This window comes from Balaenoptera ricei, chromosome 1 (genome assembly GCF_028023285.1).
Source record: "Balaenoptera ricei isolate mBalRic1 chromosome 1, mBalRic1.hap2, whole genome shotgun sequence".
NCBI classification, from domain to species: Eukaryota; Metazoa; Chordata; class Mammalia; order Artiodactyla; family Balaenopteridae; genus Balaenoptera; species Balaenoptera ricei.
Window position 1 is genome coordinate 165,124,704 of NC_082639.1, and position 23,900 is coordinate 165,148,603.

The following is a 23,900-nucleotide window of genomic DNA, read 5'->3' on the forward strand; positions in this document are numbered from 1 at the left end:
AGACATAGGCTTCAATATAAAAACTGACTAAGGATAAGAACAAGCAATTTATCTGAGGAAAGCAATGGCTAAAAGCAGTAACAATAAAGTTAAGCCTCAGTAACAAAGAAATGTAAAATAAAATAGCAATATAATGGCAAAAACTAAAAAGGGGGGGGAAGCAGGGGGAAGGAGGGATAAATTGGGAGACTGGGATTGATATATACACACTACTATATATAAAATAGATAACTAATAAGGACCTACTGTATAGCACAGGGAACTCTTCTCAATACTCTGTAATGACCTATATGGGAAAAGAATCTAAAAGAGAGTGGATATATGTATATGTATAACTGATTCACCCTGCTGTACGGCAGAAATTAACACAACACTGTAAATCAACTATACTCCAATAAAAACTAAAAAACAAACAAACAAAAAACCAAACAAACAAACAGAAAAAGAATAACACCCAGTGATGGCTATGGTATGAGAAAGCACAAACTTTTACAAACTAGTGATGGGAAAGTATAATAAACACATTGTTACATTCACTTCTGGGCACCACATTCTAAGACAAACTGAGATATTTCCATAGTAGGACAAGATTACGTATGAGAGAGCTAAAAACCATGTCATACAATAAACGAATTAAAGAAAAGAGAGGGGCTTCCCTGGTGGCGCAGTGGTTGAGAATCTGCCTGCTAATGCAGGGGACACAGATTCGAGCCCTGGTCTGGGAGGATCCCACGTGCCACGGAGCAACTAGGCCCGTGAGCCACAACTGCTGAGCCTGCGCGTCTGGAGCCTGTGCTCCGCAACAAGAGAGACCACGATAGTGAGAGGCCCGCACACCGCGATGAAGAGTGGCCCCCACTTGCCACAACTAGAGAAAGCCCTCGCACAGAAATGAAGACCCAACACAGCCATAAATAAATAAATAAATAAAAATTAAAAAAGAAAAGAGAACACTTTGCTTAAAAAGAAGATTTTAGGGAAGACATCATAGTGATCTTGAAATATCTGAAGGCCTATCACATGGAAAACAGAACTTGTTTTATACTTCTCAGGAAGGCAAAACAAAGACCACTAGTGCTCAGAGCTGTTAAATAATGAAACAGTCATGCCTTATATAGTTAGATTTTAGTTACAATAAATGATCCATCAGAAACACATCAGAAAAGATTCTTCTTATAAGCTTGAAAAGTTAAGTTTCATGAACTCAGAAGCACTTCTCAGTTCTAAGAGTAAAGCAAAAATTACCCTTAAAATATGGATAAACCTTCCAGAACTATGACCACTACTATATTTTCACTATAGTGTCCCACTTACCTGGTTTAGATAACTTATATACTCACCTATTCTGGGACTAAGAGGGTTCTGCCCAGCCACCTCTGCCAGGAATAACCATTTAGTCAATTCTACTAATTCCTACCCCATTAGTTCCTACACACAAAAACACACCAGATATATGACCTGATCTGGAATCCCAAAACTCTATCCTAGGTACAGGCTGCTTTCATAACTGTGATGATCTATTCTATATTCCCTGCCTTGCTTCAGCTGTCCCAAATTGAGTTCCTTGCCCTGAAATCTGTGACATACTGCTATTTGAACGTCTAGAATTGTCTTCTTCCTCTTCCTTATTCATTCGTCAATAATAGACTAAGAGCCTACTATGTTCAAGGTACTGGTAGACCCTATACGGGAAAGAAATATAGTTATACTGGACAAGTTTCCTGCCCTGAGGGAGTTTATAATGGAGAAAGTAAAATAATGGGTCCATGCAATAACTAGTCAATATAAAGCCTCAAGGAAGCAAAGGCATGAAAGTGATGTAATATTAGAGACAAGAGAATTCGTTCTAACTTTGTAAGACTGTGATGTGGGAAAATACCGAGGAGGTGATACTAAAATTTGGCTTTGACAGTCATGAAAGATTTTCACCGACAAAGACAGAAGGAAAAAAAAAAAAAAAAAGCTAAGCAGAAAAACTGGCATAAGCAAAAACATACCTATAAGAAAATACAGTGGTAGGTGCATGGTTATAACATCAGTAAGACAATGTGACTGAACAGAATGCCAATAATTAAAGAAAGTTTCTCCATGTCAAAGGATACAGAAGCTATGGAGGTAGCTTCTCCAAGGGAGTTAACACAACAAGTTCAAGAGGTATCGCTTCCCTGCACTCCCCAATGGCACATGAAGTTTCTACCAGATGGAAGATACTCCCCTTTTCCGTTCTTAGAGAGTTTTAAACCCTCCTGTCCAACAGTTCTTACCCCCTCACCAGGTACTAATAATAGATTTTTAAAAAGAATTCCAGTACATTCCTAAGTGACAAGAGAGAAACAAAATATGAAGTATCATAAAATTGGCAATAGGGCTTCCCTGGTGGCGCAGTGGTTGGGAATCTGCCTGCCAATGCAGGGGACACGGGTTCGAGCCCTGGTCTGAGAAGATCCCACGTGCCGCGGAGCAACTAGGCCCGTGAGCTACGATTACTGAGCCTGCGTGTCTGGAGCCTGTGCTCCGCAACAAGAGAGGCCGCGATAGTGAGAGGCCCGCGCACCGCGATGAAGAGTGGACCCCGCTCGCCGCAACTAGAGAAAGCCCTCGCACAGAAACGAAGACCCAACACAGCCATAGATAAATAAATAAATAAATTTAAAAAATAATCTGTACTTAAAAAAAAAAAAAAAATTGGCAATAAAGAAACTCCGCTACTGGTCCTGGCTCTGCCCCTGACTCAAAAAATGACCTGTTTTCTAATCTGTAAGATAAATGGGTATAAGACTAGACAACTTCCAAAGTCTCCTCTAGCTTAAAATTCTATAAATTTACTTGGAAAAAAGGTTTAGCTATGTTTACAGGTGACTGGAGCTCAGCTAGTTTAAACCACTGTTTCCTCAACCACAAAGGCAGATGAAATTTCTACTCCACTTAATCTGTTATGAGTAATTAAATTAACAAATAACAAAACTAAGTGACTTATAAAGCTTGAACAATTTTAGATCTACACATTAAAACATATGCCTAGCAGAGTTCCACTTCCAGTGATTGTAGGGTGACTTGTATTAGGCTAACTTTACCATACATAAAATTATAATTCTGTACAAAATACTAAAAAAAAACCTATTTGAAGGCAGTGGAAAGCACCAAAAGCAAGCAGAAACTGGGGGGAAGCTGGCCCCTGAAAGAAGGGAACTGCACTGGATGAGATTTGCATTTTTATATGGCTTTTTGCTTTAGGGGCTCCTCCATTCCTTGAGATTAGTGTTCATAGTCTTGCTGGCTTAAGGAGTCAGATGATGGAGTTCAGAACTGCCAAAAACTTTTAATGGGGGCTTCCCTGGTGGCGCAGTGGTTGAGGGTCTGCCTGCTGGTGCGGGGGACGCGGGTTCGAGCCCTGGTCTGGGAGGATCCCACATGCCGCGGAGCAACTACGCCCGTGAGCCACAACTACTGAGCCTGCGCGTCTGGAGCCTGTGCTCCACAACAAGAGAGGCCACGATGGTGAGGGGCCCGCGCACTGCAATGAAGAGTGGCCCCCGCTTGCCGCAGCTGGAGGAGGCCCTCGCACGGAAGCGAGGACCCAACACAGCCAAATAAATGGATGAATAAATAAATAATAATTTTTAAAAAAATTTTTAAAAAACTTTTAATGCTAGAAAGTGAGAAGGATATCCCACGAGAGAGGGAGACAAAGAGGAGCCCCCAAACCTGCACGTAAACTCTGCCCAAATTCTAGATAAATAGTGCATGTATAGGAAAAACTCCAATGCATAGGAAAAACTCCAATGAGCCTGAAAGCATAAAGCAAAAAGTGGAGGAAAAAAAGCAGAGATTTCAACTGCTTTTCACAACAGGAGAAATGAACTGTAGAGACTGAATAGAATCAAGTTAAGTACCAATTAGAACATAAAGCAGTGGTGTTCAGTAGGAAATAAGAGATCACCACAACGAACTGTATACAGCTGACAATTACCAGACATGTGAAGTAACAAGAAAATGTAATCATAGGCAAAGAAAAAAAACAATCAACAGAAACCAACTCCAAGAAAATCCTGTCAGAATTAGCAGACAATAGAACAACTTAGATGAAATGGACAAATTCCTTACAATACACAATTTACTCAAACTGACACAAGATGAAACAAAATCTGAATAGTCCTCTATCTATTAAATAAATTGAATGTATTATAAAAAAACTCACAAAAATGCTCCAACCCAGACGGCTTCACTGATTGCATTTTATCAAACATATAAGGAAGAAATAAAACCCATCTTTTGCAAATTCCTTCAAAATTTGAGGAGGGAATTCTCAACCTATTTTAAGAGTCCACCATAACTTATGCAAAACTTGAAATGAAAATTATCAATCAGTATTCTGATAAATGTAAAAAAGGATCCTTAACAAAGTATTAGTGAATCGAAACTGGCAACATGGGACTTCCCTGGTGGCGCAGTGGTTAGAAATCCACCTGCCAATGCAGGGAACACGGGTTCGATCCCTGGTCCAGGAAGATCCCACATGCTGCAGAGCAACTAAGCCCATATCCCACAACTACTGAGCCCACATGCCACAACTATTGACGCCCGAGTGCCTAGAGCCCATGCTCTGCACCAAGAGAAGCCACCACAATGAGAAGCCCGAGCACCGCAACAAAGAGTAGCCCCCGCTCACCACAACTAGAGAAAGCCCGCACGCAGCAACAAAGACCCAACGCAGCCAAAAATAAATAAATTTAAAAAGCAAAACAAACTGGCAATATATTAAAGATCATCATGACCAAATGGGATTTATTCCAGCAATGAAAGTAGTATACTATATTAACATATTAAAAGAATAATGGGAAAAATTAAATGGTAATTTCAATAGATGCCAGAAAATCTCTTGAAAAAGTTGAATACCCACTCATGATAAAAACTCTCAGCAAACTAGGGAATAGAAGGGAACTTTCTCAACCCAATAAAAGGCAGCAATGAAATCCTACAGCTAATATGATACTTAGTGGTAAAATAAATGCTTTCCCAATAAGATGAGAAATAAGGCAAAAACGTCCACTCTCACCAATTATACTCAACATTATACTAGAGGTCCTAACCAGTGAAGTAAGACCAGAAAAATTAATTAAAGGCATAAAGACTGGAAAGGAAGAAACAGAACTGTGGCTCTTTGCAGATGACTATCATCACAAAATATTTAGAGTAACTAACATTAATAAGTGAATTTAATGAGACTGTAGGATACAAAATCAATACACAAACTCAATTGTTGATTGGTAAGGTGTGTAATGGCAATTTTATAATTATATAACCCTAAATGCATATGAAAGCTATTTGATGGTTCTCTCCATTTGGTTTACTTGATTAAAATTTTCAAAACAAATATATTGAAGCAATAGGAAAAACAAATTTCACATTACAGCAAATACATTAAATCTCCAAGTTTCAATGCTATTAGAAAATAAATTTAATTTTTCCATGTTTCTTCTCCATTTATAACATCAATAGTCAAAGCGAGCTTCTTTAATCTACCATGTGGTTTATACAGTCACTACCACCACTACCACCGCTTTTTACTCTCTATGGAAAATGCTTGCTGCTGAGTAGTAAACAGGAAATCACACTGTCATTTTCTCTCTCCTTAATCACTTTATAATTTATTTCAAAAGTCACTTTGTGAATAAAACATGAACAAAATGCACACAAGTACATACAAGTTAAAGGAGAAGGAAAGACCCTTGGACTTAGATAAGCACCCCCAAAAATGCACACTTTGTTTTCTGTAACAACTTAACAATTGACTAGATCACAACACGCGCTAAAAACATAACCGAGCCTACATTCTTCGTTACTGTGGTATATTTTGCACAGTGGGGATTAAGTTGTTTTGTGTGAAAACTCATAAACATATAAAGCTTTAGCTTAGAATCACCAAATACTAACATTCTGGTTCATCTAAGCAAACCATTTCATAGAATATAAGACAAATGTCATTCAAAGGACATAGTTTATGGATATCCCTGAATTGGAAACTATAAGTACAAGGCAAACTAGGGAAAAAGTTCTTTAAAAGCACAAGCTGGTTACACACACAAAACACAACATGAAAGTTCGATTTGTTAGATACTAATACAACAAAAAGTGTAAGCAATTAATATATCTTGCAGCATTTTCATCAGTCAAAATGTTTTAATGATAAAACTACCTCTTAGATTTGTAGCAATTTCAAAACATCAAGATGATGAGTTGACTAGAAATACATTACAAATTTTAACTTGTTATCAAAGGAACTGGCTCTCTACATTAATAAGAGACTACTTAGGTTTTTAAGAAACAGAACTATTAACCAAACAAAATTTTATGAATAACAATAAACCCTTATGTAATATTATTATAATATACTTATTTCTATAATTTAAACCCTTTAAGCAGGTTAAATTTCCCATTTTATTAATATAATAAGTTTCTTAAGAGCAAATATTACTACTAAGCTCTAATGGAAACTAAGAAAGCAAAACTTTTGACATCTAGTTTAAAGATTCTTAGTTACCTAGAGTATGCCTACAGGCTGGTCTTTGAAGAAGGTAATGTAAGAAGTGTCTAATATATATGCAGATGCCTCCTATCCTGATGTGCAGTCAAACTGTGAGGTGCTCTCCTAGGACCATTAAGAAGGAAAACGCAGATAATACTACAGTTTGCAACTGACGTTTCTTTTATTGTCATTTCTAACACCAACAATACTATGTTAATGTGTTATCTCCATTAATACTCACCATTTTGCAATTGTTCCAGATAAGTACAGGGAAAAAGGTTTCACTACTGATATATCACTAATAACCGAAGTTAGGAAAGCATTTATCCTACATAATATCAGTAATTATCTTTAAGTCTTTTCTTCCTTTTCTAGGAAGATATTTACTGAAGAGCAACTTATTAACACTAAAAGTACAAATAAAATGAGATTATACCTGGATAGGAGCTAAGAACTGATTCATAAATACAGGTTTGAGAAAAAGGACTGACAGCCAAAGTAAGAACTATAAATTTTTCTATATTTATTTATTTTATTTATAGTTTAATAGTTTAAAACCACTCCTCTACATACATTATCTCATAATGCTTACAATCACACCGTGAGGTAAAGGAGGCAGATATTATATTTATTTTCAAATGAGTATACCAAAGTTCAGGTGATAATAATCTACCCAGGGTAATAAGCAAGGAGCAAATAATAATTAATAATCTTTCAGAAGAAATTTTTTGAACCGAAATATAGCCAAACAACAACAGACCATATAATGAAATTTGCTTGACTAAAACATAAAATTATTATTAAAATAATACTGAAAATCTCTAAAGGAATAAATTAAGAGTGGAAGAAATAAAGAAGTCCAACTGTTTCAACTAATCCTTTCAAGAGTACAGTTAAACACTAGCATCACAAATCCTCACTCAGTGAACCTAACTTATCAAAGTATAGGGAAAACACATAAATTGTAAAAATAGAGGACACTATCTGTAACCCCAGTCTTTCATTCAGAAATATATACAGACTAAAAGGGATCACCAGACACCTGAAGAAAACAACCACTACCAAAAAAAAGAACCAAAATAAACAAACTGGAAGAGTTATTCAATGAGGAGAAAAAACTTAAAACGCTTTTAGTGTCCTAAGATTACAGATTATATTTTATACGTAAAATAAGAGCAGGTGACTATAAACTAGAAGGAATTCCCAGAAATACAAAGTAAAAGCTGAGGTAAATAATTCAATAAAGGGCAAGAAGAGTCAAGGAAATCTCTCAGAACAAAGAGAAAAAACAAAGACATTAAAAAAAAAAGAAAAACTTCAAAACAGAGTATTGGTATAGAAGCTCTAGGAAAAAAACATGAAAGAATACAGAGAACATAGAAGGGAAAAAATAATGAAAGAAATACAGACGTTTCTCAGAACTGAAGAACAGCCCACATTTTCAAAGGATCCACAAAATGCTTTATAGGATAAATTAAAAAGGACTATAACTCATCCTCCTTAAATTTCATAACGCCAAGGATAAAGAGGCACCAACAGAAAAAGCTTCCAGAAAACAAAAACAGGTTACCTACAAAAATACTATTCATATTAGCATCAAACCTCTTATCAGTAAAACTGGTTATAAAAGGTAATGAAACACAACCTTCAAAATGCTGAAGGAAAATTATTTTAAACTTGAATTCTATACCCAGCCAAGGGCATGTATCAGGTGCAAAAGTGAAAAGGACATTTCAAACATGGTGTTGACAAGCACCCAAACACATTCTTTCTGAAAACGATACTTCAGGAAGTACTCCAGAAAACCACAAAATAAATCCAAAACAAAAAGAAGACAGACATGAGAGCTAAGAAAGCACTTGTCCAAGAATGCAATTAAATAATGATATTAGCTAAGCATCATCCTCAGAAAAAAGTCAGTTCACATTAGAACTTCAACAAACAGTATGATTAAAAAGCTAGATAACCAAGTGATATGATGAAGAAGGCACACCCTCTTCTACCAACAGGGGGAAAATGTAGTAATTATAAAATCCAGAAAAAAGTTATATGCCAAACTAGAAGCCAGACTAAAGTTTGGGATGATCTTGAGTACCAAGAGAGTATAAAAATCCATCTATTCAATCCAAAAATGGGCAGAAGACCTAAATAGACATTTCTCCAAAGAAGATATACAGATTGCCAACAAACACATGAAAGAATGCTCAACATCATTAATCATTAGAGAAATGCAAATCAAAACTACAATGAGATATCATCTCACACCGGTCAGAATGGCCATCATCAAAAAATCTAGAAACAACAAATGCTGGAGAGGGTGTGGAGAAAAGGGAACCAACCCTCTTGCACTGTTGGTGGGAATGTAAACTGATACACCCACTATGGAGAACAGTATGGAGGTTCCTTAAAAAACTAAAAATAGAACTACCATACGACCCAGCAATCCCACTACTGGGCATATACCCTGAGAAAACCATAATTCAAAAAGAGTCATGTACCAAAATGTTCATTGCAGCTCTATTTACAATAGCCAGGACATGAGAGCAACCTAAGTGTCCATCATCGGATGAATGGATAAAGAACGTGTGGCACATATATACAATGGAATATTACTCAGCCATAAAAAGGAACGAAACTGAGTTATTTGTAGTGAGGTGGATGGACCTAGAGACTGTCATACAGAGTGAAGTAAGTCAGAAAGAGAAAAACAAATACCGTATGCTAACACATATATATGGAATCTAAAAATAAAAATTAAAAAAAAAGAAAATGGTCAGAAGAACCTAGGGGCAAGACAGGAATAAAGATGCAGACCTACTAGAGAATGGACTTGAGGATACGGGGAGGGGGAAGGGTAAGCTGGGACAAAGTGAGAAAGTGGCATGGACATATATACACTACCAAACGTAAAATAGATATAGCTAGTGGGAAGCAGCCACATAGCACAGGGAGATCAGCTCGGTGCTTTGTGACCACCTAGAGGGGCGGGATAGGGAGGGTGGGAGGGAGGGAGATGCAAGAGGGAAGAGATATGGGGACATATGTATATGTATAACTGATTCACTTTGGTATAAAGCAGAAACTGACACACCATTGTAAAGCAATTATACTCTAATAAAGATGTTTTTAAAAAAAATCCATTTATTCTCTATGGATCCCATCATACTACTCTGTTTAGCAGTATTACGTACATAATCACAATATGGATTAATGCTTTTCAGAAGCAGCAAATATAACTATTATAAACCTTAAAAATATAAAATCAATGTTACAGTTGACATAAAATGGGAAGGGAATGTGGAATTCAAGGGAAAGATTGTGAGGGGTACTAATTTTCCTCAACTTATAAAGTGGCAAGTTTATACTTTCTATAATTAACGGTGCAAGTGCTAGAAGTTTAACCACAAACACCAAAAAATAAACAAATATCAATAAAAGGAAGAAGGGAGAGAATAGGTATTAAAAGTTAAAATTCTTCATTTTTTCACAATGAAGATATACTAGATTACTTAAGATTCATCAAAAACAATGTTTAGCATATTATATATAAAACTGGGATAATAATCAGCAGAAGAATTAAAAATAGAAAAGGTCTCTCTGAGGAAAGAAACTAGTTGGAAGAGGTAGAGTTACTTTTCATTCTATACCTTGTGTACTATTCAAATTCTTATGCTTATATGACTATTACTTCCCAAAATACACACACACACACACACACACACACACACACACACACTCATTACAATCCCCATTCACTAAATAATTCAGGAAAAACACTGAGAAATTCTTTTTCATATTTCTGTATGCCATGCACTATACACCAAACTTCTATTTTGGTATTTCATACAAGACACGATTAATTAAATAAGACTCAAGAACCACCCTAAACCCTTGATAAAATGTGGTGATAGTAATAGCTTACATTTGTGTTAGAACTGCCAAAACACAGCCACACCCACTATCTCATTTAATCCTCACAACAGTCTTGTGAGAGCAAATTTTTGAGATTAATAAAGTAAAACTCCAAAAGGTTTAAGTGATTTGCCAGCCCCCCCAAAAAAAATAGGAAAAATAATATAAATGTAATGGACAAGTTAAAAAAATTTTTACATAACTTTCACACAGCACTGAAATGTGAAAATGCTTTCCAAATTTATTATATGAGACTAACATGACAAAAATTAAACTTAACAGTACGAATAGCCACTTTGGAAAACAGTTTAGCAGTTTTTATAAACATACACTTACCATATGACTCAGTAATCTCATTCTTAGGTTAATACCCAAGAAAAATGAAAACACATCACACAAAGACGTGCACTCAAATGATCACAGCAGCTTTATTCACAACAGCCAAAAACTAGAAACAACCCAAGTGTCCACCAACTGGTAAACAGATAAACTGTGGTATGTCCAGATAGTGGAATACCACTCAACAAGAAAAAGGAACAAATTAATGATATATACAACAACATGGATGGATCTTTAAAGTATTATGCTATGTGAAAGTAACCAGACACAAAGGACCACATATTCTATGATCCTACTTATATGAAATTCTAGAAAAGCAGAATTATAGTAACAGCAAATCAGTGGTTGCCAGAGTTCAGGGAAGAGGACTGACTGTGTAGGGGAATGAGGGAACTTGCTGGGATGATAGAAATGTTCTATATCATGATTTTAGGGTTTGTTACACTAGTGTATAAATTCAGCAAAATTCATCAAAGTAAAAATTGGTGGATTAAAATTGGCGAATTTTATTGTATGTAAATTACAACTCAATAAGGCCGATTTTTAAAAACTCATTAACACATAATCATATTTAACTATTGACAACAGCTTTTTAGCCTAAGTATTAACTACAGAACTTCAAAGAATATTAAAAATCACTAAATTATTAAGAGGTAACTTTTAACCAGAAAATAGATATACGAGAACTTAAAAGCTCTGAGAATGTAACCATCTTCATCCTACTGAATTTGGCCATGTGGATAAACAGTAGTTGCCTGGCAACTAATCTAAACTCTAGTCTAGATTTCTAATAAACACATTGACTACATTAGCAGGTGATCTCATGGAGGATAAACTAAGCTTTACATTGAAGAGTTCCTTTAGTATTAAAAAATAATAATGCATTTGAATTATTTATCTAAAGTATTTATCTAAATAACTTTAAGAAATAAGTAATAATTATTTATTATTAACCAGAAATAATAAAAGTAGATCATGAAAAATTAAAATATGAAATTAAACATACATACACACACACACACACACACACAATCCCTTCCCTCATTCGGTCTTTTACTTTAGGACTTTACTTATCTAACTATGGGATTACTGAATCCATGAGTTTGTGAGTGAATCCTTCCTCTTTACTACTTTAAGCCCTTTCCCTGCCACCGCCCAAACTGGCTTAATATAATTGAATATTTTTATTTATATATTTACATGTCTTTAAATGCATACAAGTTAGATACTTTTCTAGATATTAAATCATTCTAAAGACAGCTCTCTGGATTGTAGAATCTGTGGACAATACAGAAAAATACAACATGAACTTTCTGTAACATCCATGCACACAACATACCAGAAAGCCTAACCTTCTTGATTATAAATGATCAAAATCAAGAATTACAAAGAATTCCTAAATAACAAGCAAATTCCTAACACATATGTTAAATATCGTTTCTATCTTAGTGGACATAGTATGTCACAGTTTACTTTGTTAACAGCATCAGAAAAAAAATATCAACTTCCAGGACACCACTTAGTGTTAGCACACTTACCAACCATATTATTTTCAGTTTTGTTGAACACTTACCCCTCTTCTGAACCCAACCTTCTTTCACAATGGTAACATCGCTCATGATGGCGCCCCTCTGAGCCCCCAACTTGGAGAAAAGGTACTTTGTGATACCAGCTTTGGGGTTTGGATTCTCTGCTGCTGCTGCCCTTCCCACTCTCTAGTGATGACTCAGCCTGGAAGGAAGTATTGAAGAAAGAATTTCTTTTTTTTCCATTCTTGCAACTCACATAGCAATAACAAACAACTAATTCTTTGTAAATATCTTCAACTGGCCTGACCTCACATAAAAGTCTAGCTCTTCAAACTGGGGAACTTATTTATTAAGTAGTTTTATAATGAATGCACTTCCCTGGTCTTGTGACAGAACTTCAAAGGACAGTGAAACTTTTAACCTACGAGGTTGCAACAAAAAAATGTCTTAAGAAAACCACTGTCACACCTACACAAATAATACAGAAAATTTCCTTGGTAATGTGTGTTTGAGGTAAAAAGGGAAGAGAATGAAAGTGAGGTGGACTAAAAGTAAATCTTCATGTAGGTCTAGTTTCAAAATCTCAGTAAATTTAGAAATAGTATGGCAAAGCAATTGTGAATGTTTTTAATTGCTGGATTTTATGTAAAAAACAATGTGCTAAGTAACTAACATTTATCTATGCTTACTCTGCCTTGTTCCAAGAAATATTTTAGGTAGATTACAATAAATAAAATATTATAAATAATATAAAATCAATTATTTTTTAAAGTAGATGAAGTGAAACAAAGGGAATATGAAAGTGGGAAAAAGCATGGAGTATTCAGGACATGTCAAGAACTATTACAGGTGCTTACATCTATTATACAATTAACTCCATTTCATAGATGGGAAAACTGAGGCTCACAGAGATTAAGTGGCTGATTTCAACACAGCTAATGAATGATGGCACCAAGATCTGAACCTAATCTACCTGATTCCAGAGCCTGCATTCTTATTGACTTAAGACAAAAAGAAGCCAGAGCAAAAATCTACATATTTGTGAAAGACGGACCACAAATTTAACTTGAAGCTTTCAGGAAGCAATACAAATAAGGAAATACAATCAGTTTCAATATTTACAGTATCCATAAATATTTTTAAGAAGAAAAAAAGAAGTTGTTCAGAAGGAAACAATTTGTTCTAGGACAAAAATCTGAAATTTAACCCACAGGTCTTCATAAGATACCTTGTAGTGTAATAAACAAAAGTCCTCAAAAATATCCTCACATATATACAGCAATGAACTTTACTGGCTATTTCTTATTGTCCCTCTCAATCTAAAAAGGAAAGTGCCAAGATAAAACTGAATTAAAGCATTTTCACAGAAAGGGACCAAAAAACGTGACACAGGAACCCAGGCATAAATTTTAGATAACCAGAAAAATGGATGTATGGACTATATAACTATACTATTTTCTCAAATATGGTTTTAATAAATAGTGCATAGGAATAAGTTCAAGGTTAGACTTCCTAGCTAGTACTGAAATGAATTACACTTCTTTTTCCAATGCAAATTAAGTACAGAGCCTAATCATTTAGCAGTCAGGAATTAAGACTACCATTCTCTTAAGAAAGACTGACAAAGTTTATGTGGCTGAATAGAAGGCCACCCCACTCATGTGCCATGGGGCTGAGGGCAGCAACTACAGGCTGGACCAAGACTGTCCTCAAAATCATTCAGGTCTGCTACTGTACAGAATCAAAAGGAATATTAGAATCTCGGTGTATTTTCCCAAAATATGTTTGACAGAATACGAAGAGAAATTCCAGAAAAATAAGAAGAAAAAGAGGGTTAAGAAAAGAAAAAAAATCATTTGGTCAAGTAAGTTTGCGAAATTCTATAAACCATGTCTTTCTCTTGAAACATCACTATTACCATATTAAAGGTACAAAATATATAATGTATAACCTTATTTATCTCAGCAAATCCTAAACTTACTTGAACACCCAGGGCTTTTTTTTTTCCTTTAGTAACATGTACTGAAATCCAGGGGAACACACTGTGAAAAACAGCCATAGGAAATGGCCACATAATTCAGGACAAGACCCATTTCACCATTAAAAACAGGCAAAAAACAAAAACAAAAAAGCTTTCAGTAAAGAATCAAAACATCATTTTAATTTGATTTATGTAACTTCCTGAAGAACTCAACATGGTCAACTGGCTAATTAATATGAAGCTAGATAACTGAAAGGGTTAACTCTTTATACAACATAAATAATTACAATTAACCCTTGAACAACAGGGGTTTGAACTGTGCAGGTCCATTTATACATGGATTTTTTTTTTCAATAAATACAGTTCCTGCATTTTCATTTTACAGATCTTTAAACTAAGTGTGGGGAAAAGTTTGTGTTCAATTAGAGACCACAATATGTAGAATCAAAAGAACTAAAGTTTGAATCCTTATTTTATCCAAACTGTTTCAGCTTCCTGCCCTTGGATAAATCATTTATCAATTCCTTTGTTTTTGAGATAGAGATAGCAGTAGGCAGATTTTTGACACTGGGGTTGGGGTGAGGGAAGCAACCCACCCCAGTACTGGTCAAGAGTCAACTGTATAAGGAAGTTAAATTATTAGGGACACTAGTGCAAAATGATGTCGTTAGAAGAACTGCACTTAGACCTTCTCTTTGGTAGTACTTACAGCAAGAGGCCTCACATCTATTAAGCTATTCCTGGTTTCTGACTATAAAATTGTGTACTCTGGGTAAATGAAAATTCGTATCTTAATATCCTTGGGATTGGAAAGGGAAGAGATCAGCGACCAACACTTAGTAATAAACAAAAAATAATACACATCCAATAAACATATATAGAATATTTTCCTATTAAAATAATTTGTATTATAATACACTTATATAAAACACTAGAAAAACAAAAGTATTTTCAAAATTGATTCTATTTTTTTTAAGTGGACATTTCATTGATAGAATCTTGAAGCTAGAAAGCTAGAAGGGACCCTCTTTTACAGCTGAGGAAACAGAAGTCAAGACAGATGAAGTGGCTTGCCCAACATCATACAGCTACTTTATAAGAGAATCAAGACCACAAAAACAGGTACACACTTTCCACTAGCACTGCCTCTTCAGGACAAAACAATATATTGAAATATTCAGATCAACCCAAAATCAATGAATTTTGTTTTATAAAGAAACTGTTTCCAAAAACTAGTTTTTTAGATAAAGATGTTTATCAGTGCCTATACATTTAAACTTTTTAAATGTATATTAAATCAACAGGACAAAATTTATCATCTTCCACAGGGCCAGTGAACCAGGCACTACAGAGATGGCTTTATCCATTTTGCACATTAAAATGTTACCAAATTCCACCCATATTCATAATTTTCAGCTTTAAAACCGCTCTGGGCCACCTCTGGCTAAAATGATACATTATTTGAACACAATTTGAAAGACGTTCAAAGGTATACTACCCTAGGATTATGATCAATAAGCTAGAAGTAAACGTTGTCTTTAGTATAGAACCAATGCTATTGACGCTCAAGTAGTAAACCATACTCTTTGATCTACTTTTCCTACAGTGGCAACACTCTTTGCACCAAGTCAAATACACTCTCCCACTCAGTCCTCCATGTTATTAAAAACACTAATCTGCTAAATGATGGGCTGTACTTTAGGCATTTAATCTGCTTCCTAAGGTAGAGTCCTACAGTCCTAACTTCTTTAGAAATGTGTCCTATCCAATGAGCTGTAAGAAACAAAATTTGGTTTATTTTTCTTTTAAACCTATTGCATTAAACATTCATTGCTGGGTAATCTCATCTTTCCCATTCTTATAAAAAATTTCATACAAAATTCTTAGTAGATTCAATTTGTAATTTACACAAAGCAGTTACACTAAAAGTATTTTCATACAAAATTATCTGAGAATTGGATAATGATAATAATTACATTTGAATGTCATTTTAAAATTTACAAAACATTTTCACATCTTTTACCTCATTCAATGGCATTATTATTTAGTAAAGCAATTTAATGCTGCCTGGCACATAAGAGATGCTCAACAAATATGGAATAAATGAATGAATGGATGAGTGAAAGAACAAAGATGCAGCTTTAGATACCTAATAAAGACGAAGCAAATTAATATTGTTAAGTCGACAGAGAATGGTATGAAGCCGTGGTAAAAACAAACCTGAACTTAAACATTACGGAAGCACCTACAAAAAAATAATTAAAGTTGAAATAAATATTCTTCCCTATTCATTAAAGTATGTTTCCTATAGACCTCCATTAATTTTAAGGCCTAACACACTAAAATTATCCTTTTTTCTCGACATTTTTTGACTCTTTTTGTTGAGATGGTGAAGTTTCAATTCCCAAACAAATCAAGCATCAACACTGCCCAAAATTATCCACTATGGGAGGAAAAAGGGAAAGAATGGGATATTTTCTTCATGATACTTTTAAGAATTTTTAAAAGATATCTGTTTACTTACAGCAGCCAACCATTCAATTTTAAGCGATAAAGTTCTTCAAACATGTTTAAAATATCATTCGCACAAGAAAACGTTATATATATACACATATATGTTCATTCAGTCAATAAAGATGTATTGGTTATCTACTCTGTGACAAGAACTATAATTGAGTATACAGGGGGCAAGCAAAACTAAGTATTTCAAAAATCTTTTCCAAACCTATAATAATTTGTTATCAAAGTGCTTTCACACACATTTTCTCATTTAACTCTAAAACAAATTTGTGCAGTAGCTATCACATCTACAATTTTGAACCTAAGAAGACCATAACCAATCCATAACGATGACATTATTTCCTCACAGTTACCATAACAAGTTAGTGACAAGTAACTTCTTCCATCAGTTTGTTGTGCTTTCTACAAAATAACACAATATGAGCTCTCAAAAACATGTACAACATTTGTGAATAGTTCTGAAGTTTTTTCTGTAACAAATTATATTTCAGAAGTCCAGTAAAGCATGTTTTCAAATAAATTAAAAATTAAATAAAACTACTGCATCACAAACGAAATTATAATAGAAGACCAAAAGTAGGTTGACATAAAGTTAAAAAGCACCCCCAGCAATTCTATTTTATAAAGAGCAAAATTCATAGGTTAATAATTTCCTGTATGTTAATTTCTAAGTTAAAAGCCATGATACAAATCTATAACACAGCCTTCTATAAACTACTATACATTTGGCTATAATTAATACTATGTAGAATATACTTGCTCTGCACCCACATTTTTTATATACTTTAGATACGCTAGCCAAACTAAAGTAATGAAGAACTGATATCCAAATACAATAGAAAGTTGCTACTTTGAAAAACAAATGATGGTCAAGGGTAACCATGGTGTAATTCTATGATATTTACTGATTTTAAGAAATAGGTAAAACTAATATATGCCATAATAAATGCATAAGGCTAATGAAACTTTTAAAAGGATTTGAGGGAAAGGAAAAATAGTGGAGTGGAAGGGAAATTCAAGGTAACCTGATCTCCACTTCAAATAACTCTAAGCCAGTCTGTCCTTTTAAGAGTTGTTATCCTGCTAAAAACATATCATATAGGGAAGTGAACCATACAAACTATATACTTTGGATACCTTTCCTCTCTTCAGACTACAATACACTTTATGGATTTTCTTTAAACTCTTTCTATATAGATATCTTCACTGTTTCACACTACAGGAAAATACCTGAATAAGCAAAGGCAAGATTTCTAACTTTCACACAAAATACCAGTTATTCTAAATTGCCAATTCTTAAAAATCAGCTTTATAAACTTTGAAATATGTATACAAAACCATAAAGCATTTTCCCCCTCTTCCCTACCCCTGTTTAGGGCATTTGCATGCCATTTCAACCAACACATCCATTATTAATCGAGTAAAAAAAAGCAACTCGCGCTGGGTGATATATTTAATATTCTAATTTGAAACAACTATGAAAATGCTTATTGGATTCCTCTGGCTCACCTAAACCACTGAACAAGCTACTGACAAATTCACCCCTACATTTCTCACGTAAAATGTGGCTTGTCTCTATTTGAAAGCACTTATGTAACAACACACGGACAGGTTGAGGGTTGCTACTAAAACAATCTTAGTTGCACAGTTGGCCACATTTTTCCAATACACCTGTAAAATCCGTCTAAAATCTGACTCGGGGACCTCCCTGATTATAAAACAAAAAGAATCCACACGCACAAAAATGCCATTAATCAGCCTGACAGATTTTACTCCTGATTAAACTGAAAGTTAACCAGTAGGTATGGAATCCTGTAACAAAGTTCATTACAATGGTGCATTAGAAAGAGCACAGGACAGGACAAGAAACTTGGGTCCCTATTCCCAACTCTGCCCGGCCCAGAGTAATGCTGTATAAGGTCCTTTAATTCTCTGTGCCTCAGTTTCCTTAGCCATAAAAATAAAAGTATAGCATTAGATGAACTCTAAATAGCTCTTATTTATGATTCTTCAAGTTTAAAGCTACTGAGTATCTATTTCACTTACAGATGGCATCTTAGGTGATAGTATCCTGATTATACACGGTTCCTGTCCTCAAAAGGTTAATATATAGTTGAGAAGATAAAACATTCAAACATCAATTCCACTCAGACAAAATTTGGACTAAATTCCACTACTGGCAAAAATACCATCTTCCTCCCCCTCTCATCCCCTAGACTCCCAAATATAGTCAGAGGCTTTTTCAATTAACATAGAGAAAAAAAACTCTCATTTGAAAATCTCCCAGTGATTTCTTCCAATAATTTTTTTTTACTTTTCCCTCTGAATATTAGCAAAATATACCCATTTAAAAGTGTGAAATATCTGTAATTGGTGACAAATAAATATAAACAGAGTATTGAAAAGAACTGAAAAACAAATCTACAGGTCAAGAAGCATACACTAATTTACCTATCGACTACTATTTGAAGATTTCCTGGCAAAGGAAATGTTTACATCTAACATGTTCAAAGACTATGGTGCTACAATAAAACATGTAAACATCTGTGGCATTTAATTCAGCATTTGAAAGAAATGAAATGAAAAAAAAAGTTACGGATCAGTCAATATGTTTTTTTACTATATTATCTTGATTTCTATGGAAATTTTAGTGTACAAGTTTATTGAAATTTAGCATTGTCATTGTGAATTCTAATAATAGGTACAAACAGGTTAGGACAAACACTGAAAGAAAAAGTGTTTCAAAATTAATAAAGTTAAAATGAAACAAATTTTTACAATACCAGAAAAAGTATTTTCTCCAGTGAAAATCACTTTCAAAAGTGTAACAGGCTATTGTGAAGATTAAATGCATTTACACATGTTAAGCACATATAACAGTACCTGGCACATGCAAGCACTCATCAGGCACTGGCTAGCGTTAACTCTAAATTGAATGTAGCGCTATCATACATAAAAGACCATGATAAAACATGTAAGTTAACATCAGGTGATTCAGATGATTCAGGCAACTACAGAAAAGTACATGGTGTATGAAACGAACATTTAGAATTCTGATGCGCACTCTGAAACCTGGAGTAAAAAACAAATTTTTAATAACTTAAATAATCTAATACAAATCTACGAAAATTAATCATGTGCATTAATTTATATTAACTTAAAAATAAAAATGCAAGTCAAATTACACGACTGATTTGGTCAAAATGAAATGGTTTCTTTTTCTGTCTTGCATCTTATGTTAGTCATATATTCTTATGTTAAATATTTTTTAGTGCTTGAAACTTAATCACACTATAAAGACTAGATCCTATCAAATCATGCTAAAAATCCAATTAACACATCATTAACAATTGCCTTATCTTCCCAAGGGTGAATTACAGTACTAAAAGATATAACAACAAAAGAAAGTATAGCCATCTTTTCATAAAAATATGCAAAGTTTAAGTAAATTCCAAACTTCCACAAAATTAATTTGTAAAACCAGTTCCTCTTTTTAAAGAAAACTAAGTAGTTGAAAATTTCCATTGAATTTTTTGTAAGAATGTCTCATGTTTAAATAGAAAGCTAGAGTTTAAAAAACCTTAAATCCTTACTTTGCACAAGACTCTATGCTAAGTACATGTGTCCCATATGTTTAACGAAAACATGTTTAGATTTGCAGTGATTCTGAAAACAAATTCACTGTCTAATAGTAGTGATCTTCTGGATGAAATGTAAATAGTAAAAGTTTTTAATCAAATCAGTCCCTACCACACAGTTCACACTCTAATATTTGTTGAATGAATGAAATCTTACTGAAAATATTTTACAGCCATTTAAGTTACATAAACAAAAACATCCAAAGCAATATTCTGACATACAGAACTTAAACTTAGAGTCAAAGTAAAAATTAATTTTAAGTTGGAAAACAATTCACTAAAGTAATCATTACAGAAAGGCTAAAAGTAGGAGACAAAATGAATACAAATAATAGTTTCAAAAATTTTTTTGCAGAATTACTTTAGACATTATTTTTCAAACACTCTAAGAAAACATACTACATACTGCAAATACACAGTACAAACATAAAACTAAAACTTTACATTCACCTAACTTCCAATGTTGTCTCATTCGTGTGATATATGCACTTCCCCCACTTTAAAATTAAAAGCTCAAACCAATCAAAGCTATTGGGGTAAACCCTAGTGAGAAAAACAAAAAACAGGTCTTCAGATACAATCTCACTGGTGAACTTTCAAAGTCAAGACTATGTATCAGCAAAGGAAAAAAAAAATCTACAGTCCTGACTTCTATCTTGCAAATAATTGTGCATCCTGTCATAAACCTTAAAACTAGTAATACTAATAAGTAGATATTCCAATAAAAGATGTTTTCACGTTTTAGACAACCACCTCCTGTAATATTCCTATTCATTTACACATATTTCGCCATGACAAGTTCAGAAGACAGAGTTTCCTACACCGTCTTTAGGGAATTCTTCCTCCTTTGGCTTTTTCAACTATTTTCCAACAATGTATAACCTAATTTAGTGACTTTCCATCAAAAACAAAGCCCAGTAGTTGTCTAATGATTTACAGTCCACTAAAAGATATTACATGACCAAGCTTTACCAAAGATGGAACATATATCTAAATTGATGATTTGAGGCAGTTGCCAACGTATTAACTACAAAAAAAAGTCACTATTCCACATTCTTTAGCTTCATGATGAACTAAAAAAGTGTGAACATTTTATTGACACCAGTAATTAACATAGATACCTGGGTTTCACTGTTGAATTTCTACTTGGAAACGTTATCCATTACAAACTACTGGGCTTTCAACCAATTACCACACTGGTGAAACGTGTTGGTTTTATTTTCATAACATTATTTTGATGGAAGAAACGTGAGTATCCCAGCCTTGACTTAATGGGTAAACATTTCCTCTCCTTTCAGAAGATAAACAGTAAATACCGGTATTGAAAACAGGGCCCCAAAGAAATTCAATCTAGCCTAACTGTAGATTCCCGGGAAATCCCAAACAAGGGGTGACCCCGCCTAGTTAGTAGTCAGGGTGAACACAGCAACCAGCTCCGCTTCAACTTTGGGCTCGTAAGGGCCCCACTAGCATCATGGCTGATGCAGACCGATGCGCAGGAGAAGGAGGTGGACGAGGAAGAGGCTGGTTTGTTTACTTGCAGCCAGAGCCGCCGCCGCCGCCGCCGCCGCCGCCGCCGCCGCCAGCAGCGACAGCATCACTGGATCCGCCAAAGCCAGCATCTTCCGTACATTTCTATTCTTAGCACACAACTCCGGAGCGGATCAAAACCCCACTACTATTAAAAACACAGACAAGCACGTTCCCCACCTCCCACACACCCCCACCCCACCAGGGCCGTCTCTTCCTGTGCGCCGGCGGCGGGGGCGGGGGCGGGGGGTGGAGAACAAGACCCCGGGGAGCCGTCGCATCCCTGCCTTCCCCCACCCACGCGCACACAGCCCCCTCCCCCACCCAAACGCCCTGACACAGGCGCTCCCCGCGTTACATAACCCCGCCGCCACCCCAGGCCGAGCGGGCCCCCTCCCCTAGCCGCCGGCCGGCGAGGAGGGTGAGCGGGCTGGATCGAGAGTGGCGCAGAGACCAGAGGCGCCGGGCCCGGGCAGCCCAGACCCGGACCGCATCGCTAGGCCAGGAACACCCTCCCCGGCCCCCGCGCACCGCCGCCTCAGCTTCCCTCAGCAAAGTGAGGGGTGCGGTCCGTCCGCGCCGGGCATCCCCGGCCTCCGCACCCGCATCCCAACCCCAGCCCCCGGCGACCCAGCCCCCGCCCACGCCCCCGGCGCGGTGACAAGCCGGACGCCCCCACCTCATTTACCCACCGCCACCCCCGCCCGAGGGGGGCCCGGAGGGAGAACAGGAGCGGCGGGGAGAGGGCGAGAGTGGGGGGCGGTGGCTGTTACCTGCAAAGGCGGCGGCGGCGGCCCCGCAGCTGCTCGGGCGGCGGCGGAGGATGGAGCCGGGGGGCGGGGGGAGGAGAGGGGGCGACTCGGGGGTCCCCCTCCCTCCTCCTCCCCTCCTGTCCTCCCCCCACCCCGCAGAGCCTCTGGCCCCCCTGGAGCCGGTGTGGCCGGCGGGAGGGCAGGCGGCGGGCTGCAGGGGAGGGAGGGAGGGAGCCGGCCGGGCCGCGGAGCTGGAGCGGGAGGAGGCGGCGGCGGCGGCAGCGGCGGCGGCGGCGGCGGCGGGAGGAGGGAGGCGGCGGGGGGAGGGGGCGGAGACTCTACGTGGGAATCGGATCTCGGCTACAAATTCAATTCATCACCAGAAAACTCCGCTCGGGCGGGGGCCGGGTCGCGCCGGCGAGGCGAGGCGGCGGCGGGTGGAGGCTCTGGGCCCTGGCGGCCTGGCGCGGGTCGGGGGTCTGCGGCCTCCTCTCGGGCCGCGCCCCGCTGGGGGGCCCGCCGCCGCCTCCCCGCCCCCTCCTCCCTATGGGGCCGCCGCTGATCAGCTCTCGCCACCGCCGCCGCCGCAGGCTTGTTGTTGACTTTGAGGAAAACTCCTGACGTCAGGGGCTGGCGCACGGCGACTGGCGGGAGCTGCTTCCCCGCGTCCCCAGCCGGCCCGCCGCCTCTGCCCCCTCCCCGCGGGCCCCCGTCCGCGGGCTTCCCCGCGCCCCCAAGCCCGCGGCGGCCCGCGCCCCTTCTCCTCTCGCGAGAACACGCCCCCCCCCTTCTCCCCAGCCGAAGCCGGGAGCGGGGCGTCGTTCCTGGGCGGGAAGTTGTGGGTTTTCCCCGCGCCCTCGTGGCGCGCTGCGGGCACCCGAGGCCCGGGAGGGGAGGCTCTTCTGCCTTCCGCGCGCAGCCGGGCCCGGGGCTTTTCCTCCCGCCCGCCGCAGCTCCAAGGAGGTCAGGCGGACGCGTGAGGGGCCCGGACCTGAGGCCCCAGAGATGGGCGGTGCCCTGGGGGGGCGCGCCCCGGAAAGCTTGGAGCCGGGCGGGAACCGACCCCACCCCTCTGCACCTCAGAGGTCAGTCCAGAGTCTGACACCTTTCCTGACTTCTAGGAGACCTTATCGTCCAGTCTAGAACACCTCTTTCGGAAGAGCCATCCCTGGG

At 37.6% G+C, this 23,900-nt stretch overlaps 1 protein-coding gene across 4 annotated transcripts in view; it reads right to left on the minus strand.

Moving 5' to 3' along the window:
• Window positions 1-23,434, minus strand: part of AKT3 (AKT serine/threonine kinase 3) — a 386,660-nt gene extending 363,226 nt beyond the window's left edge. For all 4 annotated transcript variants that reach the window (XM_059940876.1, XM_059940883.1, XM_059940866.1 and 1 more), the window contains exons 1-2: window positions 22,749-23,434; window positions 12,351-12,508 (exon numbers count right to left, since the gene is read on the minus strand). In XM_059940876.1, the coding sequence (XP_059796859.1) occupies window positions 12,351-12,396 (46 nt within the window). In that variant the 5' untranslated portion in view covers window positions 12,397-12,508; window positions 22,749-23,434. The remainder of the gene's footprint in view (window positions 1-12,350; window positions 12,509-22,748) is intronic.
• Between the last annotated feature and the right edge of the window lie 466 nt (window positions 23,435-23,900).